General features: G+C 46.1%; 1 protein-coding gene and 1 long non-coding RNA gene across 4 annotated transcripts; one reads left to right on the forward strand and one right to left on the reverse strand.

The window, feature by feature from the left end:
• The first annotated feature begins 14 nt into the window (after positions 1-14).
• Positions 15-3,854, forward strand: LOC127306960 (uncharacterized). Of its 3 annotated transcripts, XR_007854996.2 has the most exons (4): positions 15-424; positions 1,466-1,641; positions 3,511-3,658; positions 3,718-3,854. It is a non-coding gene; the product is annotated as an uncharacterized lncRNA (long non-coding RNA). The 3 variants fall into 3 exon arrangements; XR_007854997.2 differs by lacking the exon at positions 3,718-3,854 and having other exon boundaries at positions 16-424; positions 3,519-3,712; XR_007854995.2 differs by lacking the exon at positions 3,718-3,854 and having other exon boundaries at positions 17-424; positions 3,511-3,712.
• Positions 3,855-7,691: 3,837 nt separating this feature from the next.
• LOC127306958 (uncharacterized) lies at positions 7,692-9,723 on the reverse strand. The gene has a single exon (XM_051337656.2). It carries the CDS (start codon positions 9,565-9,567, stop codon positions 8,203-8,205), a length of 1,365 nt encoding a protein of 454 aa, XP_051193616.1. The 5' UTR covers positions 9,568-9,723; the 3' UTR covers positions 7,692-8,202.
• Between the last annotated feature and the right edge of the window lie 5,849 nt (positions 9,724-15,572).

Below are 15,572 nucleotides of genomic sequence, written 5' to 3' on the forward strand. Positions count from 1 at the left end.
CCGCAGCAGTAGATCCGGCTCTGATGGAGATAGTCGATTCGGGCAGCAGTAGCATCTTATCGGGTGGGGAAAAAAACTGGATCGAAGAAGAGTGGGCAGAAAAGCGGTGCGGTAGCTGAAGGAAGAGGGCGGAGGTCATAGGGACGGTGGCGGACAGCACGGTCCCTCGTCGCTTGGCTTGCCTCCAGTTTTTTTCACGATTCGGCCGTGGATGCAGGGGACTGAGCCACGGCATCACCGATTGGCTTGCCTCCAGTTTGCAAGCGCGGAGGTGAATTGCTACCTGAACAGGGGTGGTTCGTGCAGCCGGGACCAATGGTGAGCCTGAGCGTGGAAGAAGCTCCGTGCGATGGGAGCTGATGAAACCTGCCGGCCTGGCGCAGGTGACCAACGGAGCAACCATGGGTTCAGGCATGAATAGCTGGTATGATACCCCTCTCTGTACTGGCTCAATAGAGGCAATTTTATTGGCTACAGCAATTGCGTGCACCTAAACGGGGATTCTTATGCGGACGAAACTGAAGCGATAGGACCAAAAGCACGAATTGCTGACGGCACCTTGGACGCATAGGTTACTTTGTCAGAAAGAGGCAAAAATAAAGAAGACAATTTAGCCTAGGCGAGCTGTACAACACGCATTGATTGAATCAAAGATACAACATAAGAACAGACACCCCAAAAGCTAACTTCTTATATATCTGCTTATGTCAAACACAGGGTAAGAAGTATAGCACAGAGTAGACAACATGTAAAATTAGGTGATAAGAGAATTCTGGCCATATGCGTCTGTCATACAGCCTAAGAGAGTACATGGCTCGAGATTTCAGGCTGCCGTAGGTAGTATGTAAACTTAGAAACCATCTCTATTGGCTTTAGCGTCTTTATGCTAATCAGTCATGCACACTGCTAAACCTGCAATTATTGCCATGCGGTGAGAGTCGAACTCATGAAATGTAACAGGAATAGCCAAATACAATACAAAGTGAGAAGGCACCATATGAGTGATAGTACAGAGAAAGGGAGGACAACAGTATAGAAGAGAACTGAAATAACCTGACACATAGTCTATGAACAATGGAGAGTGGCGGCAGCTGGAACAAATCGATGGTTGCCCGTTTCTAAAGCCACATTACATAGCAAAAAGTATCTACTGATTCACACGGTCTTATATCAATATTCAGTTACGTCGTATCTATGGACCATATGACTGGAAAATGTTGCAATGAAAGATATGCGAAAATGTTACCTCGCGGGCCGTTATAACTTTATGGTAAATTAGTAAACCTCTGCCCTCTGAGTAATAGAATAATACATACCCTATACCTCTCGGCTAATGCGAGAGGCTCGACTATGCAGCAGTCCTAATGCACATGAAACCTACTAATGTTTCTATTCACTGTTGTCTTATAAGTATATACTAATCTCCTGATACCTACGTTGCTAAGTTTTTTCCATCAAAATGCAGACGGAAAACCGAATACCTAAGTTTAACCGAGAGCTGGACATGGGCAGCCGCCGGTAGGCATCAGTAGCTCAAACCGAGCCCGGCCTGGCAGGCGATTGCTCGGATGAGGTGCTGTCACGGAACCAGATGAGTTGTGGATAACCAAAAACATGCAGTAGTAAAAGCCAATTCAGAAGGTGCGCTCTCTTTTTGTGATCTGTTTCTCTAGCTTAGATGAGTTATTGCTAGATTTGCATGGTTATGACACCGGTGATCGAAGTCTTGGCCATTGGTGTTTTTAGAATAGAGGTTGCCCCCCTGGTTCTATTGCCACGCAACCAGAATATGTCTCATACATCATTCAATTACAATTTCTGTAGTGTAGATGCATCTTAACTGAGTTTTTATGGATTTAAGGTAATAGTGTCAAATAATTTGAGATGTCCATTAAAGTTACATCATAATCAGTTGTTGATCGATTTCTAGTAATGTATTTAGCAAAAAAGAAAAGGAATGGATGAACTACTTTTCCACCTTGGTTAGCTTATATACAATATAACATAGCAGCGGACTATTTCATCCAATGTTTTCGTAAATGGAAAAACTTAACTGGAAAGTAGCAACATAGACCTTCTAATAAAATACATAAACATCAACTGATAAACTCATGAAAGAACAAATTATTAATAATAACACCACCTTGGATCAGCTCTGGCCAAATATTATCAAATTATCAATTCAAGACTTGTATGCTATCCATGGAAAATAGCATTCGTTACTGAAAATAACTAACTATTTTGAGGGAGGGAAAAGTAAATACACACAGATATATATTACTGCTATTTTACCATTTGGTTTATGTGGAAGTACAAATGTGCTATAAACTTCAATTAGTTTTCCATGGTTCCTCCATGTTTACACACTAATCCCAAATTTCCAATAATACATAATAGCTTGTTATGATAAGATATGTCAGATAGAAAGGACTTCAATTTGATCCTGTTATATGATTGCTTCAAATAGTAGATATTGTTTGGGCTGAAGATTGTTAATTAATTCACTATTTTGGATGGTCGGTGCAAATAGTGATAACTTGGAATGTGCTATCAAAGATTTGTTAGTGTAGTTTGGAGCACTCCTAGCCAAAGTTCTCACATTTGATTTCTCTATTCTGTATTTAGGAATAGTACCTTGAGGATTTAACTTGAATTTTCTTATGTGCTCTGGACGACTTTAGGAAACATTATTCTTAAAAAAAAAATAAGGTATACTACTGCTGTTGTATTTTTAGGTATGCCATTGTACTTCTGAAGTCCCAGTTTGCTATGCCTTCCATAGAAACCCCCGTAATTTTTCGTACCACTTTTTATTTCAAAAAAATCTATGACAGATTATAACAGTAGCTTTGCTTCTCTTGTCTAGTTATTATCGTCTCATATCTTCTCAAAGTTGGCTACCTGGGTTCAACCATTCAAGGGATCGCCAGGTTCAACCATTCAAGGGATCGCCAATAAATAAAATAATCTCTAACCATATCAAGAATAAGCTATACTTTACAAAGCTACAGATTGGCCTCCACTTAGGTAGGTCTCCACTTAGGTAGAACGCTGGGCCTGATGATGTGTTCCCTACATCCTAGGTACAGGTTCTGTTAGCAAATTCATGAACTGAACCCCGTATTACAGAAAGTAGGTTGTTACAACACTTCATATTGGATAATTACTTCTATATTGTTTCACAATCAGAGTTACCACATGTGAACAAACGATGGAAGGAAAAAAACATAAACTATTAAAATACATATATGTACAAATACTGCAATATGGAAAATAAAAAGAGAAAAGAGCTTACCAAGGGTATTGATTTAACTCATTTTATGATCTTGAATCCAAACAGAGCAATTGTTGATGAATCTTATTCTTTCCAGTACTCAAAATCTAGATTTTGAGGTCACCAATAAAAGGAAGATCAGCTTGTAAGCAAACTAATGCATTGTTGAAAAAAATTCTATCATCAATATACGGAAACTTGCAATAGGAAATACAACTCTCTGAAACTTGTTGCAGTGTTGCAGGTCTGGAACCCCGCATTGGCCATCTCCATATTTTTTGCTAGTATATGCCAAAAACCATGGCGCGGAAGCAGGACGACCTGGCCGGCCAACAGCAACAACGTCCACCCATCAAAGGCCTGCATGAAGAAAGACATTGAGATGTAAGTTTGTTCTCGGTATCCGACGGCGCTAGCCTTGCACGCAGCTGCTTCACTGACAGGGAAGACGCATTCCACGGGAGGACAGGCATCACGGCGGCAATCGGTAGTATGTGGCCGTGGCTGTCTTAGTTGCAGGACTCACCAGGGACACACAGAGCGGGGGCTCCTCTGTTGCCCTTCCACATCTGAGGCACGGTGCTGCTGGCCACGTGGCGCCGTCCATGGCGGGGCTCTTCGGCCGCCGTGCCATCTAACGAAAAGAGACCCAAGCATGGGAGAACCTAGTTGATCTTTCCCACAGCTCCTAACCGCCGGCGACCATGTCTGGCTCCCGCGTCCAGCGCAGGCCGCCTCAAGAAGGGACGGGGATGGGAGGCAACCAACTTGGCCGCGGTCTAGCAAATCGGGAGGCCGAAACTGCTCCCGTTCAGCCTTGCCGCCATGACCCACCAGCAGCACCACACGGTCGCTGTTGCCCATCCATGGCGGTGGCGCGGATGATGGAGGCGGCGCGACGGCTTGGGGAAGGAAAAGAAGATAACATGACAAAATCAAATCGCTTTAGAGAGGATCTAGAACGCCATGGGAGAATCGCTGTGGAGAGGGCTCCGGAACTCCATGGGAGAAGCGATCGAGAGATCCTTATTCTTCACGATTTTTCTGTGAAAGCGGTGCGGCCGTGGGGTAAGAAAAGTGGTAGAAAGTGGGTCCATCCCGTAGATTTCTCTGGAGGGAGCACTAACCGGAAGTTGCCTAACAAACCGGTAGCCGGTATCCACCCACGCGAGAAAAAAAAAATCCAAACAGGTTAAGTGACCAAGTGGTAAAAGATGAGACTACGTGTCAGCAAACAATCGGAGGAAGAGTTGGATAAATAGCAATCTACAGTAACTGAAACTCTGAGAGCGTGAAAATTTGTTTAGCTTTTATATAGTGTATAATTAATATTTTTTATATTCATAAAATGTTGGAGATCATTTGGGTAATATTCTATTTATTGCATTCTCGCTTTCATTTCTGGAGATTAGGCGACGTTGTTAGAGAGGAACCATTTGGAGGACATGGGCTTTTGAAGAATTTGTTGAGCCATGCAAGCACCCACTTTGACAATGTTGAATCCCATATTTTTATGGATGATTTAAAGTAATCATAAATTTCATGTTACTTTATAGAAATGATTATTTAACTTCTTAGTTGATATGTTATGCCAAAGCTATTATAGTAGATGCATCCATAGGTTTATTTAAATCCTATCTCTTATAAGTTCATTTAACCTTAGATACGTGTTGTGGCGATCAGGACCTTGGTGGTCCAGATCTTGTGATGTGCGATAGTCCCTACATTAAGAGCATCTCCAGTTGTCGGAGGCCCCCGGGCCACAATCCGGATGGAAATTCGTCCGGATTGAATCTATTTTTGGCATGGGGAGCAACGATTTTTCAGCCGTCTCGGGGAGCGCTGAATCTTCACTTACACGCGGACCAGAGCGCGGAATTTGCTCCATCCGGAGTCCCCGGTAGCACCCCGGGAAACCGAGGATGGCCTGGGGAGTCCGGACGGATTTAGGCCCAAATCCGGACGAAAACGAGGAACCAGGACGCGACTGGGCCGTTTTTGTCCATCCGGATGAAAAAAAGCATCCTGGGGGCCTCGTCGGAGAGACTGCTGGGGATGCTCTAACTTACTAGTGTGCATATATGAATTAAACCAGAAAGTCACATATAAAAATAAAAGATAAAAGCAGTCCACAACTCCATCAAACTTTTTAAAGTTTGACTAGCTAATAAAAAAAGTGTTGACATTTATATTTCCAAATCAGTATAATCAGAACCATCATGAATTATATTTTTCATATCATGTTGATATATTTTTCAATAGAGTTAGTCAAATTCAAATTAGTTTGACTTTGACCAAAATTTATATGCATCCTACTCTAGGGAGGGAGTACCATACCGTTCTATGTTTGGTTTTGGGGGTATTAAGCTTCCAGATATTATATCGTTCTACTGAAGACACTCTCCCGCTCTTGGAGCTTGCAACTTGGCATATGTGGCCTCCGTGCCCCAACATAAGGCTTGGCTCTCTCAAAGGGATGAAGCGAACATTGATAGTTTTGCTATTCGGTTAATTTTGCTTGGATCATATACATTTTACAACATTTTGTAGTTGTACTCTTTTATGTGCTTGTAATCTAAAGCTGGCAACCTTATGCTTGGCTGAGTAAGCTAAGCTTGTTTTGAGACATGTAATATCATGTTATGAAACACTAATCACAAGGTTTCGTTTAACAGAACAACTTTAAACATCATTCCATCGCAAAGACATAAAGAGTCAATAAGGGTTTGAAATAAACTCGTTTGACGGCTATAACCCATTTCCACTAGCCAAAGAGCAATTCATTTCTTCGAGTCGATGCCTACTCTCTCTCTCTCTCACTCCCATCTGAGTGACATGTACTGGTGTTAGACATGTATTTGCGCCATATTTAGGTCAATCTTCTTATTTTAATTTTAGAGCGCCCATCCCCCAACCCTCAACCCTTCGCCCCCATCCCTCCGCCCCCAACCCTAACCCTCCGCCCCAACCCTCCGTCGCCGCCGCCGCCTGTAGCGCCGCCGGGGCAAAGTCCCTCGGGGCGTGGCGGCGGCGGGGGCCTTTCCTCGTCGCCGCGTGGAGATCGGCGGCCGGATCCCCACCTCCTCGATGCTTGGCGGAGCAGACGCGCGTGGGATGGGTGACGGCGGCGGCGGCCCTCCTCCCGTCTGCTGTCCCCTGGCGGACCGGTCGGCGCGGGTGGGATGGGCGGCGCTGCGGTCTCCCTCTTCTCGTCGGCTTCCCGCAGCACTCCGGCAGGGGTTGGTGGTGGGCGGCGGCCAGACCCTCGGTCTGCACCATGCCATCCACCCCCGCCTCTCGTTGGTGCGTGGAGGCGATATCGGGCATCTTCCGCGACACGAGGGCGCCCGGGGCAGCAGCCTTGGGTTTGACGGAGGAGGTGGCCTCTTCTGATCTATCATCGCCATCCGGCGGTGAGATGGAGGTGCATGGAAGCCGGCGATGGTGTCGCCGGTGGAGGGTTGGGTTGGCCAGCCCGGGATGGTTGCCGACGTGGGGGTCTGGCCTGAATAAAGGCGGCGGTCCTAGGGCCTCTCTTGCGTGAAGAGGAGGACCTACCGGAGGCCTGGCCTCGTGATCTGGCCGGAGGGTTGAGTTCCGGAAGGCTCCGCCGGCGAATGTAACAGCGGTTTGCCTGGAGTTCGCTGGATCGAAGGTATTCGGTCGTGCGCACCCATGCGTTTATTCCGACCGTTTGGTTCTGGAGGGAGCGGCGCGAAGCTCTTTTTCTGTGTTGACATCAAGTGACTATGGATCCATGATGAAAGTCGGAAGAAGAGAATTTCATGAAGGCCGGAGGGGAGAACTAGCTAAGGGAGGTTCAAGTCTCCGCGCTGTTGAGGGGCTTGCTTGATGTCCGGGCTTCACAGCAGCAGTATGAAAGTGGGGGCGACAACACATGTGAAACGCAGAGTCCTACCTTTCAGGGTGAAAACCCAAGGTCTGGCCTTAACTGGTTGAGCCTGGCAGTGACCTTGGTGGAGGCATTGTTTTGAGAGTGGGGACTATCTTCAGGGTGAAAACCTAAGATCTTTGATCGGACGACGACGTGTTGGAGCACTGTTCCCTTCTTGGAGGCGTTGTTTTTTGGAGAGTCTGCAATTCAGGTGTTGTCATGGTGGTGGATGTATTGCTGTTGTTAGGTCCGTGATACTGTAGCGGGACTTTTGTTTCTTAGTTTTTTTTTTTGGATGTGTGCATCCGTAGTGCCATTAGGGTGGTGCGTTGTTGCAGAGGCTGGGTGTAATTGGTATCTCTCGATATTAATATATTCCCTTTATCGAAAAAATTTAGGTCAATCTGAATGCAACATCATGTCACAAAAACAGTATGAAACCCTTGGTTCTTCTTCTGAAGTCTGAAAATCTTCTGCTGCTCGAATATGTGGACACGGTGAGTTGAAGACGAAACAGAAGAATCCAACAAAAGAAATCAGGAGCTATCAATTCACCAATCATGGAACCAATGATACACATATAGAAGTACACATGGTACAGTACTGCATACGGAGTAAAACACAATTTTCATGGTAAGAACAAGAGGAGAGCATAAAATTCGTCTCCCCTTCCCAAACCTTTATTGGCAATCCCTAGAGCCATACATAACATCTTGAAAAATGCAGGAAACAGTTGATGAACACTACTAAGCTAGCTACTACCTAGATCTAAAAACAATCATCAGGAAATGATCTACAAGGACGGGAGCTGAAATATAGCCCATCCTTGTCCCAGCCTAAAAAATGCAGCCGGGGGCTTGTGATTTTCAGGAGAAAATCGATCAGAGAGATGAAAGAAAAGGTCATGAGATGTTCCTATGGCGTGATGATGCCGCAGGCTGTCTGTTAAAAATCTGCAGCCTGCGGGCATGTCACAGCTTAGGGAAGTTTTGTGTGTGTGGAGATGTTCAGAGATGGAAGGAAGAAGGGGTGTTCAGTCCTTCCAGCAGAAGGGAGCACGAGGAGGAAGAGGAGAAGGCGCCGGCGCCGGCGCCATGTGGACTTCCGGCGCGCCGGGGACGTACTCCATGCCGGCCGCCTGATCGCCGGCGAAGCGAGACTGGAGGAGGAGACCGTGCGCGCTGTCCATGTCGTAGTCCCAGACGGAGCTGCCGGGGCCCCACGCGCTGAACCACGCGTCGTCGGCCGGGCCCCAGACGCCGCCGGGCGTGGATGGAGGCTGCTGCATCATGGCCGTGTTGTTGCCGTCGCCGCATTGGTGCCCTGCCTTGAGGAGCAGCGGGTTTCGGTCGGGTTCGAGGTTGACGTTCTGCTCTGCCGCGGAGAGCAGAGGTTTCGGATCGGCGTCGGATGGCTCGTCTCCGCGCTGTTGGTGTTGTTCGCTTAGAAGAAGCTGGGTTGTTTGCTGTATTTGGGCCTCGTCCGGCATCGACGGAGCGGGAGCGGACAGGGAGGAGGGGGAGGAAGCCGAGGCCGCGGCGGCGCTGGCAGCGCTGGTGCGTCCGCTCCCGCCGGCGCGTCCCTTGCCGAGGAAGAGGTCGGGGAAGTTGAGCCTGGCGTTGTCGCCGCGCAGCTTGAACGCCTCGCGGTCGTACGCCATGGCGGCGTCCTCGGCGGTGTCGAAGGTGCCGAGCCAGAGGCGCGTGCGGTTGCGCGGGAGGCGGATCTCCGCCACCCACTTGCCCCAGTGGCGCTGGCGCACGCCGCGGTAGAGCTTGGCCGGGCCCGGGCCCGGCGCGGGCCCCCGCAGCAGCAGGTGCTGGTACAGCGCCGGCGGCACGAGCGCGCTGCCGCCTCGCGGGCTCAGGTTCAGCGCCTGGCTCCAGTAGCGCAGCGCGTCCGGGGACATGTACTGCGGCGGGACCATGGAGGCCGCCGCCGCCGCCGCCTCGAGCTGCTGTTGTTGTTGGTGGTGCTGGGCGTCGCCGAAGGATATCATCTGCGGATGCTGCGGGGGCGTGTGTTGCTGTTGTTGTTGGTGTTGCGGTGGCAGAAGAGGGGACTGCTGGTAGAGGCTGGAGGAGTAGTGCAGCAGCTGCAGCAGCCTGGGCGCCGCGGCCGGGGACGGGTCGTACGCGAAGGGGAATATCTGGCGCGTGGACGCGGGCGGCGAGATGGGGTTGGAGACGGAGGAGGAGTCGGGGGAGGCGGGGGCCGACGAGAGCGACGACGCCGAGCGGCGGAGGCGGCAGTTCTTCTTGAGCGGCCGGAGCAATGCGGCCGCTGGCGCGTCATCTAAAACTGGCGCCAGCTGGTGCTGCTGCTGCTCCGAGCTCACGGCCTTCCCCTTCCATCTCCGCCCGCGGGCGCCGCCGCAATTACTCGTCGACGTATCCATTGCAAGAAGGCTCCTCGCTCCCGCCGCTTCCACCCCAGCTCGCTCAGTAGCTAACAGTTCCAGCGGCGGAGAGAGCAGAGCACGAGAGACGCGGCAGGCGAAGCGGGGAGCGGGAGGAGCCAATGGGGAGCGGGGTTCTGATCTGATTCGGCGATCGTCCGGCCGGAACGGGGCTTATAAAGGTGGGTCGATCGCCGAAGCAAAACACGGGGCCGCGACCGCGCGAGATCTTTCCGAGCGTTCGCGGGTGTTCCACGGGGAAGAAAGGAAACGAAAAGGCAGCTGTCGCTGTGTGGCCGGAACGGATCGTGGTCGGCGGGCGGGCCCCACGCGCATTGACCCGTCAGCGAGCGCCCCCTCGCGCCACGGCGGACCTCGCGATTCGTGCGACGGCTAGGGTGGCCGCGCACGGATCTCGAGGCGTGCGCTGGAACCCCCGGGGTAGCTTTCGGTCCCTTGTCGCGGGTCTGCACGGACGGCACTGCTCGTAGAAAAGTAGCCGTGGAGAGTTGGAGTGATCCGCCCGTTGCTTTCTTTCCTTGCACTCCAATCCAATCTCATCACCTTCGTTCCCCATTATTATTCTCCGCTGTCAGAAATCGCCTTCTTGTTGGCAAGCTGATCGGGCTGATTATATCTTCAGTTCCTGTTGGCTGGAGCTGAGAATATTTTAAGCTAATGGCAGAGGATATCAAATTATCAATACTTTGTGAGCTTACAATCAATGGGACGAAACCAGGTGTGTGGTCTGTAGACGACGGCCGATGGGAAAGATATTTTCGTTTTGTTACCCAGCACTGTTGCATCATTGCATGCATGATTAGGCTTATGTAAGGGCTGCATGCCGAAAGGGCAGCGGATAATTAACTATAGTAAATCACCTTATCGGGATTGAGAGAAATGGTTGAGGAATTTTCCGGTAGGTTAGGGCATGTACAGTGGTAGAGAAGGCACGCCTTCTCCTAGCTATCCACATCATCTAGCAGTGGCGGATCTAGAAATTTTTGTTAGGGTGGGGCAACTATACATACTCCCTCCGTCTTCGAAAATATTGCGAAACTTTATCTAGATATAGAGGTATGTATGGACATGCTGTTTCTGCTCCCGGGAGCACATGCACCTGGTTTTTAAAATTAAATTTCAACATATTATATAATGTCAAAAAAATCCGATAAAAAATGTTACGGATACATCTTGATGTTCTATGTGTTTGCAAAGTCGTTTCACGAAAAATCAATACTTTTTGTGTCATGTGCAAAAAAGTTAAAATTTGGTGCTAAATATAAGCTCTTCACAAGACGTTTTGCTTGTCATTTTTACACAGGACACCAAACCTACCGGTTTCGCGCGAAACTTGGCATACACATATGGATTGTTGACATATACGCGTGAAATTTGTGTTCGTATTTTTTGTGATATTTTAAAATGTTTTTCTCTGTAGCAGGAGCATATGCACCTGAGATCAAAATTGCATTTCCGGGTATATAAATATATTTTAGTTATAGATACATTCGTATATAGAAAAGGTTGATCAATTTTTTTTTAGCTGGGGAAGTATATCTTTTTAAGTACCTCAAATATAACATGAATATGTACACATTTTGAATTTACAAAAAAATCATTAGAAGTATATTCATAAGGTTGGAAGGGCATAATCAATTCAATTATCACGGTTAATATTTGCATAACCTAACACTACTTATCTGATACTATAATTTGCTCTTTTGTAGCAGCCAAGGTATCTTCTTTGCTACATGTTTCCAAAAAGAGATGCAATGACTCTCTTATTATTTACGATTTGAATTTTCTACAATGTACACTCTACGTGGCGTTTTTCTCCGTATATACTGTATAATATGGACTATTGGGCCAAATTCTTAGGGTGGGGCGTGCCCCACCCTTACGCCCTGTTGGCTACGCCCCTGTTTAGAGAGGACACTAACAATAACGTGTACAATGCATTGTCTCTTTGTGTTATCTCTTGCAATTAATGAGAATCAATTTATTTTGGTAGGAAAATAGGCTGCTAAGGGAAGACATGTGGTACAATGTAGCAAATTGTCTTCTCTTATTTTTTAAGGGATCATCCTCTAGCTAAGAGAAGGCAACCTTCTCTTTCTCTATTCTCTCTCCTCCAAATCAGCAAATATCCTACGTGGCGGCTCTAATGGAAGGCTGACGTCATCCCATTGTACATGCCTTTAGGCCATCTCCAACGGCCACCCACAAAACGGTCCATTTCGGTCTGGATGCAGCGGCACGGGGAGAAGGGAAAAAAGATGCGGTAATACGTGTCGTAGTATATTGTTTTCTTGCTAAAATTGTTGACTGACAATGTAACAAAGTGATGAAAGTAAAAAAACACGGAAAGGAATGCAAATAAAGTAGAACGGACCAAAGTCTCCAAAGAAGAAAAAATCCGGGAACAATTGAATTTTGGGAAATTGGCAGTTGTTTGGACTATGGTATCAAGAGAATTGGAGTTACTTCCCTGCAATATAGCTTATGGGAATGATTTTGTGCAACCAATCGCGAGGTGAAACACTTAAAATTTATTCATCAAATTTCCTTAACTTTTGATACTTTTTCCTACTATGTACGCTCACACATTGTTACTAAGAAAATCAAAAGTTAAATAAAAAAGAATAGAACTTGAAAGACATACGTTTTTTCCTCTTTAGATTTGTTAATTCTTTAAGGAAAAAAAATTATAAATGTTGCACCCACATTACATGCGACTCCGAGAACAGTAAATCCAATTGCAACATACGTGCCTTGGTTTTGAAAGTTGAATGTCTTGCATCTACCCAGCGCAAATCTAGAGGTATAACTTAGGATATAATCATATCTTCATTCCGGATCAAGACATGCTTTGATCTCCTTTACTAAAGCCCACGCGTGCTAGAGTCTCATCCGTTTGCGCAAAACCTGGGCTCGACAACCCATGTAAATTAAATCGTGGAAATTCATGCTTGGATGCACCACATATTTTTTCGTATTTTCTTTACTTTGCTTCCCAATGCATTGCATATAAATTTTCATCAGATCCAAAATTTCAAAAGTTTGATCACACATATAGTAAAAAGTATCGGTGCCTAGATACAAAATCAAATACTCCCTCCAACAGATATTATTAAATTAATCTGTTCTGCTTAGAAACATAGTAAAAACCGTATCGACTAATTTAGGTTGGAGGGAGTACATATTATCAATATTTCCGCATCTGATATTATCAATGCTAATGCTATTTTCCGTACTGGGTCAACTTCACGTAGCCTGACTTGACTAACGTTTGTACGCAATGTATGTACCGTGGAACAAGGTAGTACTGTATGTCTTATAAGTATTGTCTTCTTTACAGATATTAATATATATAGTGGGTGTTTTATTTCTCCGGGAACTACGGTTTTCTAGAGCAGTTTAGAGTGTTCTTGATATTTCGATTGCTATGCATGTATCCCGAGATCACCTGCGCAAAAAATAAAATGTTTGCCGTTAATAACAGGACAAGAAACAGTGCGACACTGGTCACCTTTTCGCATTTATGCGAGCAGCACGCGCGCGCCGTGACAAACCCACCCGGCCGATTCATCACGTCCCTGCAGCCAGCCTCACTTTCGGCACGCACCACTCCAAAACTGCTCTCCCGCTGTACCGCTAGCAGTAGCGATCCAAAGTCCACGACAAGGAAGCCAGCCACGGACCCACCGCCACCGCCACCGCCGGCCGGCGATCACCGCGTGACGACGGCCCGCCGCCCAGCCCCCACCCACCAAACCCAGTCCACCAAACCCCTCGCTCCACGACCTGGGCTCCCCTATCCCGTGTGGCTGACTCGCGGGCCCCCGTGAGCCCTGGCCCCGCACGTCACTGGGCTAGCAGCTACAAAGTGGGCGACGAGCTGACTTTCGCAGCCGCGAGACGTCCAGCGTCCCGGCGCGTGGAGCCGTCGACACGTGCCCGCGACGCGCTAATCATGTTTGGGCCGGGTCAACAACGTGGCCCTACCCACGGAAGCAATTGAATTTCAAAAGCGTTTCTGGTGCAGATATTTATCATCGGGTGCGCATGAAAACGACCAGCCAACGCAGTTCAATCAAAAGAATTACGTAGTAAAAACAACCGAGTTCGCTAGTGCGCGAGCTATCCATCCGGCTTCCAGAACCTTCCACTCCAGTCACCGAAAGACCTGCTAAGCAATCACCTTGCTTGACAAAACCAACCATTACAATATCACCAAGGATAATCTAGAATAGCAGAGCACCAGCAAAAGATGCAGCATTGTACGTACTCCCTAGTATTTTGTTTTAAGAAAAAAAAAATCAAGACCGAGTTCCTATGGATTGGGTTGCAGCGTGTTGTTCTACTCAGCTTGCTGCTTAAAAACATCATCTCGTGCTGCCTCTTTTGCAATTCAGGAATATTACAGTTTTTTTTTTGTTAAAAGGCAACCACTGTCCAACTTTAAATTAATAAATCCTTTGATAGTCATGAATATTACAGTTCAATTTCAAGCTGAACTCAGTAACTTCATTCGAACGAAGAAGAGCTGGGCCGGCTTTGACATGCGCCTGTTTCCTTCACAATTTTTTTTTATCACGAACCCTTCCAAGTTTTAAGTTCCGCAGAGTTACAACGACGCTACATATGATCAAATGTACCCGGTTTCAGAAAACGCTCTCGTTTCGAACCGAGTGTAACGTTTTGCTATGATGAAATCACAAGACCGCAACTATTTGAACTAGTATTTCATAAAAGTTCAACCGGAGAAAATTATATCAGAAATTTTGGGTATGTTGTTTCGGAGAATTCAAACCTCTAGATTTAGCCAGCTCGCCATTGATGCCAACAACCTCGGCCAAAAAGTTAGGTGCCACATGGAACGAAAGGCGCTTCTTGTACCGGACTTCAATCGAACCGTTTGGAACTTTTCACATTCTCTATCATTTTGGCAAAACAAAAATGTTTGGGAGAAACAAACTTATAAAGACATGAAAGGTTTCAGTACTCCAAACTACAAATAGTGAGTAAACGCAATTTTCTAGCCCACTTTCCCAAGTCATTCGGAAGTTACTTTGGTTTTTTCACTTTGTATCAAACTTTTAAAAAATTCGGAAGAAAGTCCAGTAATCCAAACTAAATAATGTGATTAATCTAGAAAAATCATGAGTCCATTTTTCCTAGCTGTTGAATGTTTATGCAGGTTTGATAACTTTCAGCTAAAATTAAATCAATTTGGAATCTTTCCTAGTTGTTGGATGTTTATGCAGATTTGATAACTTTCAGCTAAAATTAAATCAATTTGGAATGTTCCTAAAATATATACTCCCTCCGATTCATATTAATTGACTTCAATATGGATGTATCTAGAACTAAAATGTGTCTAGATACATCCATATTAGAGTCAATTAATATGAACCGGAGGGAGTATAAAAAATACAGTGGTTTTTCCTATTATATTACTAAAACAAGCATTTTTTTCTTTTGCAATTCAGGAGGATATTCAACTGGTAATAAAATCTAGTTTCAAACAATACGGGCTGATCTATACATCAATAGGTTTGTGACCCATTTTTTCAGAAATTTTTTAAAAGTTATATAGAAAGGTTCTTAGGTTCTAAATAATTACAGCAATATTCGTTCATGTAGGTATCAGGTACTTCAGGAAAAGTGTCCGTTTTGGTTGCTATCTAATATGTAGAAACATGGATTTGTTCTTGTAATTTTCCAAAATGAAAATGTTTCTGTAAGTTAAGAGGGATCAAATGTATCTGGTTTCTTAAAATACAGCATCGTCTGAAACAAGGTATTAGATGAACTACAAAATAGTACGGCCTCATGGTTAAAATACATTGTTCATCATTCTTTGGCTATCTGAGTTGTTTGATGAACTAGTTGCTGAATGCAATCCAACACCTAGGTAGCAGTACGTATAGCACACCAATGGCTGATTTCACCCACTAGGTTTCTGGAGAAGAAGATCAACGGTTGTTTCCAGGACAATT

The sequence above is a fragment of the Lolium perenne genome, chromosome 6, assembly GCF_019359855.2.
Source record: "Lolium perenne isolate Kyuss_39 chromosome 6, Kyuss_2.0, whole genome shotgun sequence".
NCBI classification, from domain to species: Eukaryota; Viridiplantae; Streptophyta; class Magnoliopsida; order Poales; family Poaceae; genus Lolium; species Lolium perenne.

Excerpts from the sequence above, each read along its gene's own strand:
- LOC127306958 (XM_051337656.2), bottom strand. The coding sequence starts at position 9,567 with ATGGATACGTCGACGAGTAATTGCGGCGGCGCCCGCGGGCGGAGATGG.